We start from the raw sequence: 22,310 nt of genomic DNA on the forward strand, positions 1-22,310 counted from the left end.
GAATGAAAATCTGACACGGCTTCTCCTTAAAAGGGGTTACCTTTTACTAATACATTGATGATCATTTTTAATATTTATTTCTGTCTTGTGAAATTTTACACTTACAACTTTTAGATCTTGAACAGCCGTGAAAATTATTTATTTTTTATAGATTTATTTAAACTTACTGTGAGATCATAATGTTCAAAGATCTGCTTCCATCACACGACTCATAGTCACAACAAAAAACACAGGCTCCTCTCACTTTATGGACATTGTTTCCAAGTTGAAATTTATTTCATAAGAAGACAAATCAAAATGCTTAACAGGCTAATAACACATTTAACCAAAACACGGAGAGCCGACAGTAACAGAAAGGGGGAAAAGAACACAAACACTAAAAACAACAGAGACTAAGTACATGAATAAATTGAAAAAGTACTGTTATGAATTTTATTTAATGAATGTAAACTTGTTGGGAAGTATTATATAATCATAAATAGAAGAAGGGACCCCGCAACAATCACCCATCTGTTCCTTTATTCAGTGTAATCAGGCCAGTGCGGCGTCAGAGCCTAAATTATTCCACAGTAATTGCAGAAATTCTTAAGGATAATATTTCATTAGTCTAAAAACAGTACTGCTTTTCTTAGACCAATTTAAATACCTGGTCAAATCAGTTCTGTTCCCAATGGGGAAAAAAAAAACAACATTCACAAACTTTGGCAGAGGACGATGATGATGAGTGCTCACAGGAGGAGTTCATTTCGTTGACATTTACATTAATATTAAGTTAATTGAATGTGTTTATGTATGTGTACAACATTATACAGCCACCACCATTTGTTAGCAAGGGTTTTTTTTCTCCACATACTGCATGACACATATTACTAGACACATAATTACAGTACCTCCCAGAGAGAGGAAATTGAAGCGCTATAAATATGAATATTGTTCTGCTCTCCATTGTCCTTCCTCCCCACAGAACAAATTGAATTAACTTTGGGATTTAATAAAATGCGGAGCCCATGAGGTATCATTATTCCAACAGGTTCTCAGCTTAGCAACTGTTCGGTCCAATTCTGTTCCTTTGTCACAGGAAAGACTTGCAAGGCTTCTGCAACAGAATACCAGTGACACATGAGAGCTTCTCCACGGCTAAACTCAGATCCTCTGCAGTGCCAAGGTGCATTAAGGAGATTATCGTTAAAACCAAAACAATGTCTGAACTTCAGTAACCGATACGCCTGCCAGAGCAATATTTATACAAGGTGGAAAAAATTATGCATCGTGTCTTCATCTATTCATGAACTTTTATTATTTATTCCGCCTCCATTTTAACAGCATTTGGTAAAATAGTCATCAATTTGACAAATGGACAAATGTGTTTTGTCTCGCAATACACTGGAGCCTTTAAGCAGATTATTGTTTCTATTGAAAATAAATAAATTCTACTGAACAATGTGCTTATGGATAACTATGGAATACATCACATCAACGCTCTGTTTAATTTTATGGTTTAATTTGTAAAGCTGAATTAATCTGGTGATGACACCACTAGGGAGCGTTTGCCATTTATACACACACACACTGATTAACCATTGTCATTTCTATCATTCAAAGGACAGCATTAGTAATATCTCCCATTTAAATTCTTGCCATTGTCTAAAACCTGCCTCTGTGTGAAAGTGAATCAGAGGGTAGTTTAATAATCTGTGTTGAACCGCCAGTTGATCACCGATAGAAGATGCCAGAGATCAGATTTAGAGGCAAAAATACTCAGGCAAATAGCGTAAAAGTACATGACCAAATAAAGCATGTGGTTCCTGCTGAGTGTACAGTGATCTCTCTATATAAGAAGGCAGGCTGGACCCCCACCAACGACTGACAGGCGACCAGTCAAGGTGAGAGTAAGTCTTTTATTAGCAGGAGGAAAGCCAGCAGCTTAATGAACAATGTAGGGCATGACCACTCATTGCCAGATACTACAAAGTGAATACTGGATTGCTCGTTCTTTATGCCAGGACTTACAATAGGTTTATTTTTGATTTGGAATACTTTGCATTTATTAATTTAAACGATTTGTTTCTTCTTTAGAAGCCTCATTAAACCATCATCATCATCATCTGTTCTTCTCAGGGGAGGGAAGAAGGTATGTTGTATCTTTAATCTTCATTTCATTTTGTCAAAAGACATTTTAATCAGCAGATGAGTAAATATACAAAGTCTTGCTTTGCTAAATGAGTGTTTAATCTTTATCTTTTTCATAACAATCAACAGTCAGTTATGTGCATCTCCAACTCGTTAATAGTTTACACCTTTAAATGAGCAAAAATTAACAGTTCCCAGTCCTGTCACTGTGTTTTTCTATACATTAGACAGTGTCTGATCATTTATAACAAGGATGTTATAACACATGTAAGGAGTCATTGTAACTAGAAAGGATTAAACAGTCCATAGTAAATTTATAGTCTAAGGTTCTAACTATGATACATGAACTAAAATAAAGCACTTTTCTCTGATCTTTAAGTGTAACATATTAACATGATTCGTTATAACACTAACAGAATTTCCTTTAACTTTAATAGTATTACGCCCTCACTCAGGCAGATGTCAAGCAACGATGAAATAAGAACTGGAGTAACTTAGTGCTCTGCTGTTTTTACTTACTTGCAGTAAACGGTCACCAAGATGGGAGATGCGGAAATGGAGTGTTTTGGCCCGGCGGCCATTTACCTCCGGAAGCCAGAGAGAGAGAGGATTGAAGCTCAGACCACTCCCTTTGACGCTAAAACATCGTATTTTGTGACTGAGCCTGCTGAGATGTACCTCAAGGGGAAACTTACCAAGAAGGAAGGCGGCAAAGCCACAGTGGATACTCTCTGTGGAAAGGTGGGAGTGACGGCTCTGGCATGAGATTGAATTTTACACAGTTTTTAATATTAGTTTAATATTATATATATATCAATAACGAGCTATTCTGATCCTGATGTGGTTTCGTAGACTGTTGTTAACTTGACATAACGGTGCATAAATTGAGAGCTTGCCCAATAATTTATCTCCAATCAGCCCATAAAGGAATTTAATTGGAGATCAACATTAATATCTGGAGAGCCAGACATATGTTTTTATCAGTTATCACACATTGTAACAGGCAGACTGTAGTAAACATCAAAATGAATTGTAACCACTTCAGGCCGTCCTCTGTTATAACGTAAGCCCTGCGTCTTTTCTGTCTCCGTAACAGACTATCACAGTAAAAGATACTGAGATCTTCCCCATGAACCCTCCGAAGTACGATAAGATTGAGGACATGGCCATGATGACCCACCTCAGTGAGCCCGCTGTGCTGTATAACCTCAAAGAGCGCTATGCAGCATGGATGATCTACGTGAGTTTTAGCTATTCAACACAATATAAAAATACGATATGTTTACAGGAATATGTGTGTCAGTAACAATGGTCTCTGTCTCCACAGACCTACTCCGGGCTGTTCTGCGTCACTGTGAACCCCTACAAGTGGCTCCCAGTGTATGATTCAGTGGTTGTTTCCGGATACAGAGGAAAAAAGAGGATTGAGGCTCCACCCCACATCTTCTCCATCTCTGATAACGCCTATCAGTTCATGCTCCAAGGTATCCATCATTTTGTAAAACACTATCTGTCCTGAATAAGTCATTGTTTAAGGACATTAAACACTGTTATCTTCAACAATGGTTGGGTCTCACTGGTAAACATGCAGTTTATGGAGATTCTCTCAAGTGCTGTGATCTAAAAACATCATGCAGTTTTACGGTTTCATTTTCTCAACAGATCGCGAGAATCAGTCGATCCTGATTACGTAAGTCAAAGCTAAAGAAAGCTAATTTGCGATGATGTAACTCAGACTAATGGTGTCTGTACTGTATTAAACTTGACTTATACTTTGTGCTAATGATTTTTTCATATAATGCATTTTAGTGGAGAATCCGGTGCAGGAAAGACTGTCAACACTAAACGTGTCATCCAGTACTTTGCGACAATCGCAGTGTCTGGAGGAAAAAAATCAGAGCAGACTACTGGTAAAATTCAGGCAAGTAATGTATAAACTGAACATATGTATGATATTTATGAAGATGAATATCGGAAAATACTCAAACGCTACATATTGTCATTTTCAGGGGTCGCTGGAGGATCAAATCATTGCGGCCAACCCACTGCTGGAGGCTTATGGAAATGCCAAAACTGTGAGGAATGACAACTCATCCCGCTTCGTAAGTTTTTCTGAACTTTAACTTTTTTTTCTTTTCTTTTTCTTTTTACACAGTGTCAATTTTCAAAGTCATACTGTAAATTCTAATTCACATTCTTCTTTTGAGTAGGGTAAATTCATCAGAATCCATTTTTCAACAACTGGGAAGCTGGCCTCAGCAGACATCGAAACATGTGAGGCTAAAATGGTTCAGCAGATAAACTTTTGTTCCTTCCCGTATCTTCTGTTCATTGAACCCAACTGACCGGTGTCTGCGATCAACAGATCTGCTGGAGAAGTCTCGAGTGACGTTCCAGCTGTCTGCCGAGAGGAGCTACCACGTCTTCTATCAGCTCATGACAGGCCACAAACCTGAGCTCATAGGTGTGAGATTAGTGAATGATGCTGTCAGTCTTTCTAAAGAGAGTGATGCTGTATTTGTTCTGCTGTTTTTACGTCTGTGTTTTTCCTTTTTTTTTTAGATGCTCTGCTGATCACCACAAATCCATATGACTATCATATGGTCAGTCAGGGTGAAATCACTGTCAAGAGTATCAATGACGTTGAGGAATTCATCGCCACTGATGTAAGGCCGACTTTACTATGATGTTTGCATTTACTGCTATACCAAATCAGGCTTATGTTCACTTTTAGGATTATTGTTACACTAAGTAAGCAATTTATTAAAGCAATACATCCTAAGAATCTAAGTTTTGTTTTGTTAAACTGATTATTTTTTCCGCTGTGAAGAAGGGAAATAGATTAGAAATCCACCTTAATACCTGGATTTTATTCTCGACAAAGCATCTAAGGTTATCACTTCTTCTTGAGGTCAACTCTAAAATGTTTTACCAAATATTGTAGAGGAGATAGAGTATAACTAAACAATATTACAATATTTTTGGAGGCAGGGGGCAGCAATGAGTTTACTCCAAAGGATAACAAAACACCTTCTCTTTTCATCACAGACTGCTATTGACATCCTGGGCTTCACTTTGGATGAGAAGGCAAACATTTACAAGCTGACTGGAGCTGTGGTGCATCATGGGAACATGAAATTCAAGCAGAAGCAGCGTGAAGAGCAGGCTGAGCCTGATGGCAATGAGGGTATGAAACCCACATGGGCCAATGTTGTCGCACAACTTTCAACTTGGGAATTAGAGGTGGATTGTTGACTTCACTCTATGATTATGAGTTTTAACAATCTGTTAATATATCTGTGTTCTGTTTTTTAGTGGCAGATAAAATCGGCTACCTCATGGGTCTGAACTCTGCTGATTTGCTCAAAGCACTATGCTACCCCAAAGTCAAGGTTGGGAACGAGTATGTGACCAAAGGTCAAACTGTCCCTCAGGTAGGAGATGATGAAAAAGAAGAGATAAGATGTCTTGTTAATTTTTACAATATCATTGTTAATATTGTACTCCTCATTTGTACAAACCAGGTCAACAATTCAGTCATGGCTCTCTGCAAGTCTGTCTATGAGAAAATGTTCTTGTGGATGGTCGTCAGAATCAATGAGATGCTGGATACCAAGCAGCCTAGAAGCTCTTTCATCGGTGTCCTGGATATTGCTGGGTTTGAAATCTTTGATGTACGTATGTTTGGCTAATAGTACATAACCTTACAGAGCTTCATTTAAATAATTTTGCTCAACGTTTTACCTTCTAAAGGACTATTTTCATTTCCAGTTGGTTTTACCGAATGCACATTTCTTTCTTTCTTTCTTTAGTACAACAGCTTGGAGCAGCTGTGCATCAACTTCACCAATGAAAAACTGCAACAGTTTTTCAACCACCACATGTTTGTCCTGGAGCAAGAAGAGTACAAGAAAGAGGGAATTGAATGGGAGTTCATTGACTTTGGTATGGATCTGGCTTCCTGCATTGAGCTTATTGAGAAGGTGAGCCACATGCAGTGTATTCACAAATACAGAAAACTGTTGAATTGGAGGTTTTAGTTTTAAATAAAAACTTCCTCATTACAGCCAATGGGCATCTTCTCCATCCTTGAAGAGGAGTGCATGTTCCCCAAGGCATCAGACATGACCTTCAAGAACAAACTGTACGACCAGCATCTTGGTAAAAACAGGTCCTTCGAGAAACCCAAACCAGCCAAAGGCAAGGCTGAGGCCCACTTCTCTTTGGTGCACTATGCTGGCACTGTTGATTACAACATCGTTGGCTGGCTGGACAAGAACAAAGACCCCTTGAATGACTCAGTGGTTCAGCTCTACCAGAAGTCTTCAGTCAAACTGCTAGCCTACCTGTATGCATCACATGCCGCAGCAGAAGGTAGATTTGGTTATATGACTCTATTTCATGGCATGTTAAAATGAAAACTCACATCACTTCAGTTGAATTTCACCATTTCAATGTACTTGTCGTTCCACTTACAGGTGAGAGCACCAGCAAGAAAGGGGCCAAGAAGAAGGGTGGCTCCTTCCAGACTGTGTCTGCTTTGTTCAGAGTACGATGTGAAAGAATAACTCACATATTTATAACTCACATTGGAATTATGTCTAAGTTGGTAACTTTTGCAATAATTTTATAATTGTCCTTTCATTCTTCAGGAGAATTTGGGCAAGCTGATGACCAATTTGAGGAGCACACATCCTCATTTTGTACGCTGCCTCATTCCCAACGAATCAAAGACTCCTGGTACTTAACAGAAAGACAATCTGCTATTCACAGTAAATGTAGGATGAGCTTTGACTTTCATTTGTGTCACAGCATCTTTTAATGAATTATTCAACAATATATCACAGGTCTTATGGAGAACTTCCTGGTCATCCACCAGCTCAGGTGTAACGGTGTGCTGGAAGGAATCAGGATCTGCAGGAAAGGTTTCCCCAGCAGAATCCAATATGGTGACTTCAAGCAGAGGTAACAGAAATGTTTTCAGGCAATTTGTTCATCTTTAAACTAGTGCTTACTAACTAAATAAAATCTTTGCTCGTAGATACAAAGTATTGAATGCCAGTGTCATCCCAGAGGGACAGTTTATTGACAACAAAAAGGCTTCAGAGAAACTACTGGGATCCATCGATGTGGACCACTCTCAGTATAGGTTTGGCCACACCAAGGTAGAGTACACTCTGCTGGAAACAGACTGTTTACAATGAGAATTAAGGAAAAAAAAATCACAGTATTTTTTGACTTTTAGGTGTTCTTCAAAGCTGGTCTACTGGGAACTCTGGAGGAAATGAGAGATGAGAAACTGGCTGCACTGGTCACAATGACTCAGGCTCTCTGCAGAGGTTTCCTCATGAGACGCGAGTTTGTCAAGATGATGGAGAGAAGGTAATGTGTCTGTGATAAATGTTGATAGATTTTATCAACTTTATTTATACACTTGACATTTCTAATTTGTGTTTTCATTGTTTCATTAGAGAGGCTATTTACGCTATTCAGTATAACATCCGCTCATTCATGAATGTCAAAACATGGCCATGGATGAAGCTGTACTTCAAGATTAAGCCTCTTCTGAAGAGTGCAGAGACTGAGAAAGAGATGGCCCAAATGAAAGAAGACTTCCAAAAGACCAAAGAGGACCTTTCAAAGGCTCTGGCCAAGAAGAAAGAACTGGAGGAGAAGATGGTTTCTCTGCTGCAGGAGAAGAATGATCTCTTGCTGCAAGTGCAGTCGGTAAGTTGTGTGTTTGTCTTCTAAATATTCTCATCAAATCACCGACATAATTACATGAACCTACTTACTTTGATGTTTAGGAAGGTGAAAACCTCTGTGATGCTGAGGAAAGGTGTGAGGGGCTCATTAAAGCAAAAATCCAGCTTGAAGCCAAAGTCAAAGAGACGTCTGAGAGACTGGAAGATGAGGAGGAAATGAATGCTGAGTTGACTGCAAAGAAGAGGAAGCTGGAGGACGAATGCTCTGAGTTGAAGAAAGACATTGATGACTTGGAGCTCACCCTGGCGAAGGTGGAAAAGGAGAAACATGCCACTGAGAACAAGGTGACAGTCATAATTTCAGTTTATCAAACTATGCACATTTTAGATGCAGTGCTTTTTTTGATATTAAATAAGAGAATTTATTCAAACTTACTAGGTTAAAAACCTGGTTGAAGAAATGGCTTCTCAAGATGAGACCATTGCAAAATTGACCAAAGAGAAGAAAGCCCTCCAGGAGGCCCATCAGCAGACCCTGGATGATCTGCAGGCAGAGGAAGACAAAGTCAACACTCTGACGAAGGCCAAGACCAAGCTGGAGCAGCAAGTGGATGATGTATGCAATCCAACTATGGAAGGAAATGTTGAAAATACCAATCATATTTTTATTTTTGATGTTGTCAAACACCTTTTTCCTTGATAGCTCGAAGGTTCCCTGGAGCAAGAAAAGAAGCTCCGTATGGATCTTGAGCGAGCTAAAAGGAAGCTTGAAGGAGATCTGAAGCTGGCCCAGGAAACCATCATGGATCTGGAGAATGACAAGCAGCAATCAGATGAGAAAATAAAGAAGTAAGAATAAGATTTCATCTCAAGCCACTTACATTAAATATTCTATGAGAGGTACTAAACCACACAACTATAATTCGCAAAATTTTCATCCCCCTTTAGGAAGGAGTTTGAGGTTAGCCAGCTCCTGGGTAAGATCGAGGATGAACAGTCTCTTGGAATCCAGCTCCAAAAAAAGATTAAGGAACTTCAGGTATTTTATTGAACATTTGTCACTCAAATTCAAGAGAGCATTCAAATATTTTGAACAATTTTCACATACATCTTGTGTGTTTCAGGCTCGTATTGAGGAGCTGGAAGAGGAGATTGAGGCTGAGAGAGCTGCTCGGGCCAAGGTGGAGAAGCAGAGGTCTGATCTCTCCAGGGAACTCGAAGAGATCAGCGAGAGGCTTGAAGAAGCTGGAGGAGCAACATCTGTACAGATTGAGATGAACAAGAAGCGTGAGGCTGAGTTCCTGAAGCTGCGTCGTGATCTCGAAGAGTCCACCCTGCAGCATGAGGCTACTTCTGCAGCTCTGCGCAAGAAGCAGGCCGACAGTGTGGCAGAGCTGGGAGAGCAGATTGATAACCTCCAGAGAGTCAAACAGAAGCTGGAGAAAGAGAAAAGTGAATTCAAGATGGAGATCGATGACCTCAGCAGCAATATGGAGTCTGTCGCCAAAATGAAGGTGAGAGTGCTGCATTTTTCATACAGTAATTTAAAAAAAATGATGTCCTTATTAAATACGCATATTATGTTTTTTTTCAGGCAAACCTTGAAAAGATGTGCAGGACATTAGAGGACCAGCTTAGCGAGCTCAAGTCCAAGAACGATGAAAATGTTCGTCAGCTGAACGACTTGAGTGTACAAAAAGCAAGACTTACAACTGAAAACGGTATGAATCTCACTCAGAATGGCCCCAACTCAGCATCACAATATTTTAGTAATATTTTATTGACAGCAGAGGCTGTCAATAATTTAGTATCATTTTCTGATATTATGTGGCAGTTTTGTTCTGATGTAGGTTCAGTTGACATCTCATATCTTTTATCAGGTGAGGCTGTGCGTCAGCTGGAGGAGAAAGAAGCCTTTGTTTCTCAGCTGACAAGAGGCAAACAAGCCTTTACTCAGCAGATTGAGGAGCTGAAGAGGCACATAGAGGAGGAAATTAAGGTAACAGTCGATGATAACAGACAAATTATCGCAGAGGGAAAGGTCCCCTGGCGATGGGTATAAAATATTCATCAGGTTCTCATTTGGATCAGGCCAAGAACGCCCTGGCTCATGCGGTTCAGTCGTCTCGTCATGACTGCGACCTGCTCAGAGAGCAGTATGAGGAGGAGCAGGAGGCCAAGGCTGAGCTGCAGCGAGCGATGTCCAAGGCCAACAGCGAGGTGGCTCAGTGGAGAACAAAATACGAGACTGATGCCATTCAGCGCACTGAGGAGCTGGAGGAGTCTAAGTAATGGACACTTCTGAAATCACAATTTCCACATGCATTGATTCTGTTGGTCATCATAAAACCTGTTTACTGTATGTTTTAACAGGAAAAAGCTTGCCCAGCGTCTTCAGGACGCAGAGGAATCCATCGAGGCTGTGAATGCAAAATGTGCCTCTCTGGAAAAGACAAAACAGAGACTTCAGGCTGAAGTAGAGGACCTGATGATCGACGTGGAGAGAGCTAATGCTCTGGCCGCTAACCTCGACAAGAAGCAAAGAAACTTTGACAAGGTTAGATTTTTTCTATGTGTAAACAAATTGTTTTGAGATGTAACATGAAGTGAGAAACACACTCACCTGTTTGTTACACTTACAGGTTCTCGCTGAGTGGAAGCAGAAGTATGAGGAGAGCCAGGCGGAGCTGGAGGGAGCTCAGAAGGAGGCTCGGTCAATGAGCACTGAGCTGTTCAAGATGAAAAACTCATATGAAGAAGCTCTGGACCAGTTGGAGACCCTGAAGAGGGAAAACAAGAACCTGCAACGTAAGACAATTCATTTCTTTTTTCCCTGACAGATAAGCACTGTAAACACCAGGTCAACGTATCTGAAGTATCTACATCACTAATTATGTTTTTACTTTGCTTAATATTTCTAAAACTAACGCTTAATGAACCTGGTCCAACAGAGGAAATCTCCGACCTGAGTGAACAACTTGGTGACACCGGTAAAACGATTCATGAGCTTGAGAAGGGAAAGAAAACCGTGGAATGTGAGAAATCAGAGATCCAGACTGCTCTGGAGGAGGCAGAGGTAAAAACTAACCACCATATCAGTCATTACAAACATTATCATTGTCATGAACTACGTGATGCTCTATTTAGTAAGATAAAAAATGTTATTGGTTTTGTGAATGGGTTAGGGTTGAACAAATATGAGTATGTATGTATAATCATTAAAACATTCAACAATTGTAAAAGCAGAGGAGATGTAAAACAAAACTAAATCTAAACTATTGCAAAAAGAATAAGTGGCAAAGTGGCAGTATTCCTGTTCTTCTTTCAGCTCCGAGACACTTTTCAAATATTTGCGGCACTTAAGAACACAACTGTGTGAGACTCATCTTAACACCCGGGTGCTATTTGCCTCAGTTTCTGTAGTTGTGATGAAGGATAAAAGGCCCCCCTTGTCCACAGGCTACCCTGGAGCATGAGGAATCCAAGATTATGCGCGTTCAGCTGGAGCTCACCCAAGTCAAGAGTGAAGTCGACAGGAAACTTGCAGAGAAGGACGAGGAGATTGAGCAGATCAAGAGGAACAGCCAGAGAGTGATCGAGACGATGCAGAGCAGCCTGGATGCTGAGGTCAGGAGCAGGAACGATGCCCTGAGAATCAAGAAGAAGATGGAGGGAGACCTCAATGAGATGGAGATTCAGCTGAGCCATGCCAACCGCCAGGCAGCCGAAGCCCAGAAACAGCTGAGAAATGTGCAAGGGCAGCTTAAGGTAAAGTACTGTGCCTCCACTGGAGGATTTGTGGCAGAGCATCTTCTTTTTAAAAGTTACTGAAGGTTTCTGTTGTATAATTTTCAGTTTTTTAACTTTTAGGATGCCCAACTTCATCTTGACGAAGCCATCAGAGGCCAGGAAGACATGAAAGAGCAGGTTGCCATGGTGGAGCGCAGGAACAACCTGATGCTGGCTGAGATCGAGGAGCTGAGAGCTGCACTGGAGCAGACGGAGAGAGGCCGCAAAGTGGCTGAACAGGAGCTGGTGGATGCCAGCGAGCGCGTGGGACTGCTGCACTCTCAGGTTCTCTCACAGGCTGACGACAAGTATTCAAACTTTCTCCTTCTTTGGATGAACACATGGGATTTCATTGTTGCTTCTTGTATAACAGAATACCAGCCTTATCAACACCAAGAAGAAGCTGGAGGCCGACTTTGTCCAGATCCAAGGTGAAGTAGAGGATTCTGTTCAGGAAGCAAGAAATGCTGAAGAAAAGGCCAAGAAGGCCATCACTGATGTGAGTCCAAAGGACTTAGATATAGTTGTTCACTTCTCACTGGCATTGAAGCTGTGTCTTTAGTCATGGTTGTTGTGTCATAGGCTGCCATGATGGCAGAAGAGCTGAAGAAGGAGCAGGACACCAGCTCTCACTTGGAGAGGATGAAGAAGAACCTGGAGGTGACAGTGAAGGACCTGCAGCACCGCCTTGATGAGGCTGAGAATCTGGCCATGAAGGGAGGCAAGAAGCAGCTCCAGAAACTTGAGGCTAGGGTAAAGATGAATTTGTTTGCCAAACAAATCTAAACTTCTGTTTCAGTGTTACATTTTTGTAACAGACAGTTTATATTTCAGGTTCGTGAGCTTGAGACTGAAGTGGAAGCTGAGCAGAGACGAGGAGCAGAGGCTGTCAAAGGTGTTCGTAAATATGAGAGGAGAGTGAAGGAGCTCACCTATCAGGTATTATTCTCTCTATTTTTAATTGATTGGTGGGAGTAATTTGACAAAAATGCATACAAATACATTTTATAAATGAATTAATGTTACCACAGACTGAAGAGGACAAGAAGAACGTCAGCAGACTTCAGGATCTGGTGGACAAGCTGCAGCTGAAAGTGAAGGCCTACAAGAGACAATCCGAGGAGGCTGTGAGTCAGACAAACATGTGCAAAATGTCTGACAGCAAATTACCAGAATTAGTAAACCTCTGTATTTTCAGCCTTCATGAGTTTTGTATGTTTGACTCCCTCACAGGAGGAGCAGGCCAACACTCACCTGTCACGGTACAGGAAGGTTCAGCATGAGATGGAGGAGGCTCAGGAGCGAGCTGACATCGCTGAGTCCCAGGTCAACAAGCTGAGGGCCAAGAGTCGGGAAATTGGAAAAGTAAGTTATACGTTAAAGTCACACAACAAGCTGCCGTCACTGTCGAGTTGACATCAATTGTGCTACAGCAAAGCAACATACGTGATTTAAAAAAAAAAAAAGTTAATGTTCGACTGCTCCAGATTTCAAACTGTTTTTAGATTAATTGAAATGGTGTTTTAAACGGTGAAACTAGTTTTCCTGTGTGTCGATCATTCATTATCTTTATCTCTCTCCATTTCAGGGAAAGGAGGCTGAAGAATAATCTGCAAGATCTTTGGGAGACACGAATGAGAATCATAAAATATGATTTTTCATTTGAATGCTCTCAAAATATTGTAGGTGCACATTCAATAAATTTGTTATAGTATAATATGTTGTTGCCAGTGTGCTGCCTTTGAACACAACACAAATCAAATTACTTTGGGCTGTAGGAAAAGATGAACAAGTGTATATGTCTTGTCATCACACACTTCAGGACTGAAAAACACTGTCTTGTTGGAAACAAACATTAGATTTGTATATTATAACATCATGCTAATGAGTTCAAGTGTCTAGTTTAGAATCTAAAACATGAACTCACTCACTTTAACAGAATTAAACATCGATACCCAGGAACTAACAAAAACATTTTTCCAAATGATTCGTTTCATCGTGGAAATTTAGTTTGTCAGGCAGAGACAGCGTCAATGCCACTGGGCAAAACATTCACATGGAAACATTTTACAGTATTTCTGAGACATTTCTTTTGACATGTGAGCCTACCTACATCACAATTTCACAACCAAAACCTTCTGTCACAAGACAGAACCATAAACTATAGTACAAATATATAAGCTCCACATCCTGTTGCAGAATACAGAAAGTTTTACCTAAATTAGGATAAATACCTACATTCTGCAGAGATGATTCAGTTCTGGAGTGAATGTGAAATGTGTGGGCAGATGAATCCCTTTGATGCAACCTAAAATATATTTTTGTATTTGTATTGATCCAATCGAACAAGATGTGGAATCTTGTTCGATTGGATCAATACAAATACAAAAATATATTTTTTAAAGGGAGTGTGTGTTGATACTTGGTATTGGATCAAAGTACAGTCGTGGGATCACCTGCCCTCAGAATAGGACCTTTAAGGAAACTGACATTTTGAAGAAAGACAAATGTTTGATATTATTTAGATTTTGATATTCATTTCCTTTTTCTTTAAATGTATTACAAAAATAGCCCTGTAATTGAGTCTTATTAAAAACACACACCCTTGACTGACAGATAACTGCAGCTTACACGGCTTCTCTAACCTGGAACACCGGGCAGGTCAACCTGTAATGAAGTGTTCGTCCTAGGCAGCCGTGAAAATCTCAACACATGCTGTTTCACAGCAGTTCGAGTTCAGCTGTTGGTAGAGCCAGTGTTCTTTTTCTCCAAGACAAATAATCAATATTTTGCAGCGGCATGTGGGAGTCGAGGAGCTCGTTTTGCTTGTTACATCACTGCCCCTTCCTGACAGCAGCAGAGAAAGATAAAAAGACAAAATAAAACCCACAATCCTCTGGGGCCAAGCAACCGTTCAGTCCTACGCGTTTCCTCTTTGGGGAGCGACTTCATTAACACACTGACAAATGACAGCTGCCGTCCTCCCACAGATAATTCCATAGCACCTGTTCGGGCGTGAATCTTTGGCACCGTGTGAGTCAGACACGACTTTATAGAGAAGTGCAGTTATTGATATGACTCTGAACTGAGCACACAGGAGACAGTTGGACATTTTATGAGTATAATATTACTAGTATAGTATAATACAAAGTAAAGTAAATACTCTGCTCCAAGCCCCTCGCCAGCAAGACTAAAAGTAGTTTTTAATTAAAATACACTATTGCTTACTGCATGGAAATGCCATGATATCCTGATTTACACATTAGTCCTGTTTAAAGGGCCCATATTATGCCCCCTTTTACACAAGTTACATTGGTTTTCAGGTGTGTGAACTACATGTCTTTGCCATTCCATGTCAAAACACCTCAAGGATCAAGCCACACAGCCCCCTCCTCTTTCTGTATAAACAGCCCTGTGAGACTATGGTCGATTCCAGCGCTTTCCTGCTCACCCCCCCCCCCCCCCCCCTTCGTGTTCTCTTCGCTCCGCCTCGCTCCTCCTCGCTCCTCCTCGGGTCTGCTGCGCAACTACGGCGTTGCGCTGCCATGACAACAGTCGCACGTAACAAGGCACATACACGACGTAGAGACCCGGGAGGCACAGAACACGTTCTCCATCATTACACACAGAGCACAAGGGGCTGGGTGACAGAACGCCGGCCGGCAGGCGCAAGCTGCGAGCTCCGCCGGCAGCAGCAAGCCGGCAGCCGCGAGCCGGCAGCCATGAGCCGGCAGCCACGAAACGCGAGCTCCGCCGGCAGCTGCGAGAAAATTATGGCGCAAACTGTTTTTCCGCACTTCAGGGGGGGAGGTGCTGCTCAGGTTGGGGGCGTGGTCGCCCCAGTAGCAGGAGTCAACTTACGTCACTTGACGCCCGGGCTGTGAACGGCTCGTTTACAGACCGTCTGCACGATCAACCCAAACCACGAATCAACGACTCATTGTTTTCTTTTCATTCTCCGTGGGCTGGCAGACACCCAAGATAACCAAATATACGTGGAGGCAGGCTGAAAAGGTGCCTGGAGCATAATATGGCCCCTTTAACATCACAGTGTCTCAGATTAGTGACCATAAGTAATCCATGAATAAGGGTTCAGAGGGTAATAACTTTTGATCATATTTCAAAAACAATCTTTCAACACAAACGACGCAACGCTAATTCATAATTCTTCACATATGCTTTCAGAAAAATAACTTCCAACACAGATATTAATATCCCTCCTTAAAGGTTTCAGACATGCAATGCTGTAGCTAGTCCAACATCTATCTAAAGATGGAATGTAACTTGAAGCAGCTTTACCAGAGGAAGGTCACAGTCGGCAGAATCAAACCTTGTCTCTCCTCAGAAAGCTGCATCTCCTCACTGACTCTGATGTTCAACTTGTGGGGGACGAGCCTCTGAGCTCGGCTGGTTATACCTCACATGGTGCATTATTATGAAATAAAGTATTTAACTGCTTTGCCAAACATTGCCGGTCTGATATCATAGCTAAATCAGACGGTGTGTTTCACTTTGAGGCACATATCGAGGCACCGTGCCTGCTGGACAGAAGGCAGCGCTCGTCCAGACAAGGCCACTGAGAGCAGCTGACTCGCCGTGCTGCTGGTTCACAGAGTCAGAGAAGCCAAAATATCCCACAACCGCTGTCCAGTTATTATGTGTGGCGGCAGTGACCTATCGTCTATCCTCTGAAGACTCCAGCCGACCGTTTGATATCCTCACTGACTGACATGGGGGGCAAATGTACATGATGCTCGACTCTTGGATTTCTTTTCACGTCCTCACCAAGCTGCTTAAAAATTCAGGTTTTAATCCTCAGCAGCTGACACAGACGTCTCTCTGCATAATGGACCAAACACTGGAGTGATGAGACCAGCGGGAGTATCACTTCAGCTCAGAGCCTCAAAGGACTGTGTGCCAGGACACAGCTGATTTTCTCAGAGTCTCACCTGTTCTTACCTTTGGACATGGTTTCACTGTGTCCCTGCTTCTATTTAATCATAAAATACCACATTTGCCATTTAACCAAATATTTTTTGGCTTTTGTGCCTTTATTCAATAGAGACAGTGGAGAGAGACATTAGACAGCTGTCCGGCTGGCCCAGAGTCAAAATGTGGACCCACTGCTCAGAGCACATGGGCCCATGTGGTATGTGGGTCAGGGGTCCGCATGACCAAACTCATGTAAGGGCCCGTTAAGCGTTCAACAAAGAGGAACTAAGCAAAGAGGTTCAGCACAATTTAATTTAGTCAAATGATTTGTCAGCTAATCAAAATTACAGAAATATTATGAACAGGTCAGTTTTTAAAGTAATTTTTCAGAAAAATGCCAAACTTTTTTTTAAATTTTCAAATTGGAGATTTTCTTTTGCTTTTCTTTGTATGAAATATGGGTAAACAAAGTCAATGTCAACTCCAACTCTCTGACTCTTTAAAACAACAACAACTAAAGCAGGGTTTTAAGCTATAGCCTATATTTATGAATTTTAATGCCAAAGTTTGTGCTTTAATAAACTATTTTTTTATTTCACAATCAGTTCATCAGATATCATATATTATTTTTGATGACCTGCAGAACAAATCTAGTCACTTTTATTCTTTTTTTTCATATCTGTTTCATTTGGATTAAGTGGCATTTTTTATGATGTCAAGAGCACAGCAGATTAATCTGAAATAATATTAATGGCAAATATCTTTCTAATTAAAGTAAAAGTAAAAATATACTTTTACAATGTGGTGGTGTTATTGGCTTTAAATTAGAATAATTTATCTCAAAGATGTTAGGGATGTGTGAAACCATCGGTACTGAGCCACTTTACATCTCTTTTATTATTAAAATGATTGTTGTAGAAAATCATAAATCAAGTAAAGAACAATAATGATTCAAAACTGAAGTGAAAAATATCAATAGCATTTAATCACCAAAGATATAAACATTTAAATATCCATTTTGTAATGTGACTGACAAAATCATTACAAAGTTAACCTCCATCTTCTGCTGACTGCTTCACATCGTCTGTACAAAAATGAGGTGGCGCTGGAGACTGGCACAAAGAGAGGAAACTGTCCCGAGTAAATGACGACATTGGCAAAATGAAAAGCAAAGTTACAGCAAAAACATTAACATTCTTATCTTCTGATACTCAGTAAAGAAAAGGACAAACGTACAGTAAATATAGATATATATTTTTCTCTGTTTTGCTGATTTTTTTCTTCTTGTAAACTGCTTTTTGTGCCCAAGCAAGCTTCAATCATATTCAGTTCTTTCCTGTTCAATACAAATAATATTCACAATACTCCCAAAAAATCAACAAATAAATAAAGGAATACATAAACAAATTAAATGGGCAACACTTAAATCTATTTCATAAATAAATGTCATTCATAAAGGGGCATTCCCACACATGCCACTGCCTTGTTCAGTTGCCGTATACAGCCTTAAATGCAATAAAACCATTATCAGCGTTTTTATGTCAGTGAGTAAATGACACAAGTTTCATCAGGCAGTATGTTGCTCATAACTCCAAACTTCTCTGTGCTTTCACTTGCAGCAAAACACCTAAAATTGCAAACACTGACAGTTATTGTAGGCTTCACTGAAGTCAAACTTTCAGCTTCATTCATCATTTACACACAGAGCAAAGAGCTCCGAGGCCTCAACATCCCCCCGGAACATGTCCACAGAGGACGCCACCGCCTCCCCCACAGCGCTGGAGAGCTGATTGTGAACAGGAATGTCAAATATCCATCAGGCTATGTACATAAATCTGCAAATAGTTCAAAAATATCATGCAAATAAATACCGGTAATTTAAAACGAAACTACAACACTGACCTCAACACTTGTAATATATTGTAGGCTGAAAAGAGTTCCACAAAATGTCTTTCCTTCAGTGTACGACAGTGTTGTTTGAATAATGACCTAGAGTAAATACTGCAGGTCTCAGAGTAAAAGCTTTGTCGTTTTGTTTTTTTTGTAAGCAGTGTTTCAACTGAGGTCTCCGAACAGTGTCGCGCTCAAATCTGCTTTTCCAGGTCCCCAGCATGCTCGGGTAAAACTGAGAAGCACAACAGTAGTCGTACTGTACATAAACATTCACTCGCTTCAGTAAGTCCCAATGGAGAACCACAATGTTTCCAACAGGCTTCAAATACAGAATCTACAGTGTGCAGATGGGACGGAGTAGAAATCTATGAAAATGGCCAGTGTCTGTGCTTTTGATTCAAGGCTGAACCACAGTGTAGAGATGAAGGACACGTACAGTAGCAGGAGGACAGCAGGGTTTGTTCTGTCCACGAGAAGGCAGGAGGGGAGGCCAGCTGCTCAGCACACGTCTGTCGTGCTCCAACAAAGTGTTTATAACAATAATTCACCAAGAGCATCTTATTCTTATATTCGCAACCCCCTTGAAATTCAAGTGTCTCCCACATGTCCGGCCGGATGAACGTCCACAGCTGAGATCAAAATGTTCCTGCCGTCCAGAGCGAGTGCAACAAGGCACTGCAGGGTGGAACACCAGGTAGACAGGGAGAAAAACAGCTTTGTACAAGTATGTTGTCAAAAAAGCTTTTTCTTTTTTCTTTTTTTGAGTAACTGCAGCAAAGTCACCAGAGTCAGGGGGTTGATTAGTCACTGTGGGAACATGTTTTTTAGGATTTTATCATGCGTAACCACATATGAATTAAACAGTGAGACACAGTGAGTTTACATTTTCTCCACCAGACAAGAGTTATTATTCCAAGCAGAGTATGTCCTTTGTGCTTTAAAATCACATACACTGTAGCCTATCGTGTTAATAATTAAATACTTTTTTAAAATACAGTACATTGTAAAATGTGTGTATTATTTTTAATGTTGTAATATAAATAATAATAATATAAAATATATTTGGTTTATAGGGTCAATAGAAACAAAATAATTCAAAAAGTTTGAACCCTGAAATAAACAAAATAAATTGTACACTAGAACAGGGTGCAGACCTTATCAAGCAGCAATGAATCTGCACCTTCAGTACTGGGCAGACGTCTCACTGCGACTAAACTGCTATTTCTTAAAATTCTTAATAGTTTTATAAAAAAGTTCAATCAGATATTGCTGTCATAAAGAGTTACGCATGATAAGCTCAAAACATTATGCCACAGAGACTCATCACTTTCAGTGAGACGTCAGGCGAGTCTCAAGAGAGCGTCAAAAAGCATCACACTAATATGTTGACAACACTGAAAGCTGTTCGGAAGCTACATTCCCCATACAGAAGCATAGATAAGTGCATAAATTCAGATTTGACAAATAGTGATGATACGAGATACAAAAATTGAAGGCAAAGAGCTTCAATCAAACAACCAATGCAATACATTTAAAAAAAAAAAAACAGGTCGGCCAAACACAGACATCTGCACATTCTGCTGTAAGACGACATAGACAACACTGTCATGGTTAATCATGAACCAAATGTAACTGATAGAATAAAATGTCCAATCATAATAACATTATTGCACTAAACACTGTGCAGTGTTCCTCAATATTACAGTCAATTAAATATGCACTACTACCTTACAAAATGAAATAATGTTTGATTATTTTGGTTTTCAGTTTTGGTCGTCTGTTGTTTGATTTTACATCTTTTGGGGACTTCTTGCTCGTCTGGAAGCACTTCAAGATCGTCATCATCATTTCAATAAAACAAACCTTGACTTGAAAAATCCTTGTACCACGATGAAACTATACTGTCTGTTTCATCACTGATATGTGTTTTGAAAGTCACAAAGTCTTGCTGGTCCAACACTGTTATTTTCATCATACTGGCTTTTGTCATCAGTGGTCTCATATGTCAAAGTGCTCTTAGAAAACTCAGGGAAAAAAACCTTAACTCTCTAGATTCTGTTGGAAATTTGTTGGATTTCAAGAGTCACGATATTAGAAATGGCAGCAGGAAATTCATTCTGGGATGTATCATGTATGATACAATTTAAAATACCTAAAGTATCTTGGCAAAGATCAGAGGTGGATTGAAAGACACTGAAGTGAAGGTGATGTTAAGGCCTGGATCTACTATCATGTAACAGCTTCATGTGAAAAGATATTTACCAGGATCACGCATGCAAAAGAAAAACGGAAAATTATTTTTAAGCCAACAAAAGCAAAAGTTGCTATAAGCCGCATGTGAGCAAAGTACAGGCAGGGTTTGAATTATAAAGCTCAACCAGCAGCCATTCTGTCCATTTATTTACATCTTGGTGCAATTAGCAGTGAGCTTAATGTGCAGTGTGCACAACTGTTAGTCGTGTAAATGCTTAGGATAACTTCACCCTGTATGGAAACTGTAAATCCATACATGCAAAAGGTACAGTGCGTTCAGAGTCGTTCAACATCGCAACAATTTATAAGATCTAAAAACTTTGAAAACTTTCTGATCAAATTGTTGTGTCACTCATCTGTGGACAATCACAGATCTCCTCCGATCATTTTTAGATGTCGACCATTTAAGTCCTATATTTGGGTTTAGTGTTGCTTGTACTTTACCTTAGTGTTTCCATTTGATGCTTAAGCTACCATGTGGACTTTTTGATCACACAACAGAAGCTGTGTTCACATTGAAACTGCACAGAAACAAATATGGACTTCTTTCTCCACTACATCTATCCGTCAGTTGTAGTTAATACATATCATTTCATTTTATACAGAAAACAATGATTTTTTAAATGATACTGTTGATTGTAACAGATAAACTACTCATTAGTATATAAAGTAGTGGAAATAGATGATCTGCAACACTATGCACACATACTTACAGGTATGCCACATACTTACAGGTCATACAACACTGACAGGGGTATTCTGTATTCTCATATGATGTGTTTGATAATTGAAGTTAAATTTGTTGCTCGTACTTTTTTCTTTAGTAATTTTCAACATTTATTTGTTATAGTTTTTTTTTGGGAATGTGGTATTGCAACCTGAACACTTACAACTTAATCCATCTGAGTTTTTATGTCTCATGTAATGTCACCACTCCATTTAAAATCTAAGGCTGTTCCTGCTGGTTGGTTAATTTATTGGCCTGTTCAAAGTCGATGTCGGCCGCCTCCCTCCCTGACATTTTGGGTGATTGATTATTTGGCTGAGCCCGGGTCCAATACATTTCAAGCATGCATGTCCTAGTTCATGTAGCATGCACATTCAACACATTCCTTGCCTATATTCTCCACTTAAGCCCTGAAACACCAACGAATGCATAAGCAATAAGGCAAAAATCACTAAGAGCTGATCCAGATTTGTCTTTTTTTCATTTTTCTTTTTTGTAGATCAAAAAAGAGTTTCACACTTGCTGTTTGATATGACCTTCAGTAGATCTGAGCCTTAACCCAAAGAGATGAAAGATGTCTGAGTGTTTGCACGTGTCAGAGATGAAAGAGAGGCAGTATTAGCTGAATCAGGAGAAGGACTCCGACGGAGGACTGCAGAAAATGACCCCGTCCACACTCTGACGTGTTTTCCTGCAAAGAGAGTTAACAATAAATCCCATTCTTCCAGAGAAAATGGCACATGAAGAAAATCCATGTAATTGTTTGCCTCAGTGCTCAGAGTGCTATGGAACATTTAAAGGACGGTAACAATTCCACACACAGGCGTTTCTACTGTTTTGTCCAAACCACTTACATCAGTCGAGGGGAGGTGAAATAATAA

General features: G+C 40.2%; 2 protein-coding genes across 2 annotated transcripts in view; one reads left to right on the plus strand and one right to left on the minus strand.

Annotated features, from left to right (window-relative positions):
• The first annotated feature begins 2,070 nt into the window (after positions 1-2,070).
• LOC118309571 (myosin heavy chain, fast skeletal muscle) lies at positions 2,071-13,341 on the plus strand. The gene is made up of 40 exons (XM_035631855.2): positions 2,071-2,131; positions 2,656-2,871; positions 3,227-3,370; positions 3,458-3,614; positions 3,793-3,820; positions 3,940-4,051; positions 4,140-4,232; positions 4,341-4,404; positions 4,496-4,594; positions 4,693-4,796; positions 5,179-5,317; positions 5,446-5,564; positions 5,655-5,804; positions 5,943-6,113; positions 6,198-6,504; positions 6,609-6,679; positions 6,783-6,870; positions 6,978-7,095; positions 7,172-7,295; positions 7,376-7,512; positions 7,602-7,857; positions 7,938-8,180; positions 8,275-8,451; positions 8,539-8,684; positions 8,784-8,874; positions 8,960-9,349; positions 9,430-9,556; positions 9,716-9,834; positions 9,927-10,123; positions 10,209-10,392; positions 10,478-10,643; positions 10,787-10,911; positions 11,295-11,603; positions 11,706-11,909; positions 11,998-12,123; positions 12,207-12,377; positions 12,459-12,563; positions 12,656-12,751; positions 12,858-12,989; positions 13,213-13,341. The coding sequence occupies exons 2-40, from the start codon at positions 2,671-2,673 to the stop codon at positions 13,231-13,233; spliced, it is 5,811 nt and encodes a 1,936-aa protein (XP_035487748.2). The 5' UTR covers positions 2,071-2,131; positions 2,656-2,670; the 3' UTR covers positions 13,234-13,341.
• Positions 13,342-17,514: 4,173 nt separating this feature from the next.
• LOC118309320 (voltage-dependent calcium channel subunit alpha-2/delta-2-like) overlaps positions 17,515-22,310 on the minus strand; it is a 29,956-nt gene continuing 25,160 nt past the window's right edge. Inside the window, exon 38 of the mRNA XM_035631293.2 lies at positions 17,515-22,120. Coding sequence (XP_035487186.1) covers positions 22,025-22,120 — 96 coding nt within the window. The 3' untranslated portion in view covers positions 17,515-22,024. The remainder of the gene's footprint in view (positions 22,121-22,310) is intronic.

Source organism: Scophthalmus maximus, chromosome 6, assembly GCF_022379125.1.
Source record: "Scophthalmus maximus strain ysfricsl-2021 chromosome 6, ASM2237912v1, whole genome shotgun sequence".
Taxonomy (NCBI): Eukaryota; Metazoa; Chordata; class Actinopteri; order Pleuronectiformes; family Scophthalmidae; genus Scophthalmus; species Scophthalmus maximus.

What these genes read in the sequence shown, in the direction of transcription:
- LOC118309571 (XM_035631855.2), top strand. Translation starts at nt 2,671, where the DNA reads ATGGGAGATGCGGAAATGGAGTGTTTTGGCCCGGCGGCCATTTACCTC. An exon ending in AATCAGTCGATCCTGATTAC is followed by an intron (nt 3,821 to 3,939) that starts GTAAGTCAAAGC and finishes AATGCATTTTAG; the next exon opens with TGGAGAATCCGGTGCAGGAA. An exon ending in TGGGACTGCTGCACTCTCAG is followed by an intron (nt 11,910 to 11,997) that starts GTTCTCTCACAG and finishes CTTGTATAACAG; the next exon opens with AATACCAGCCTTATCAACAC.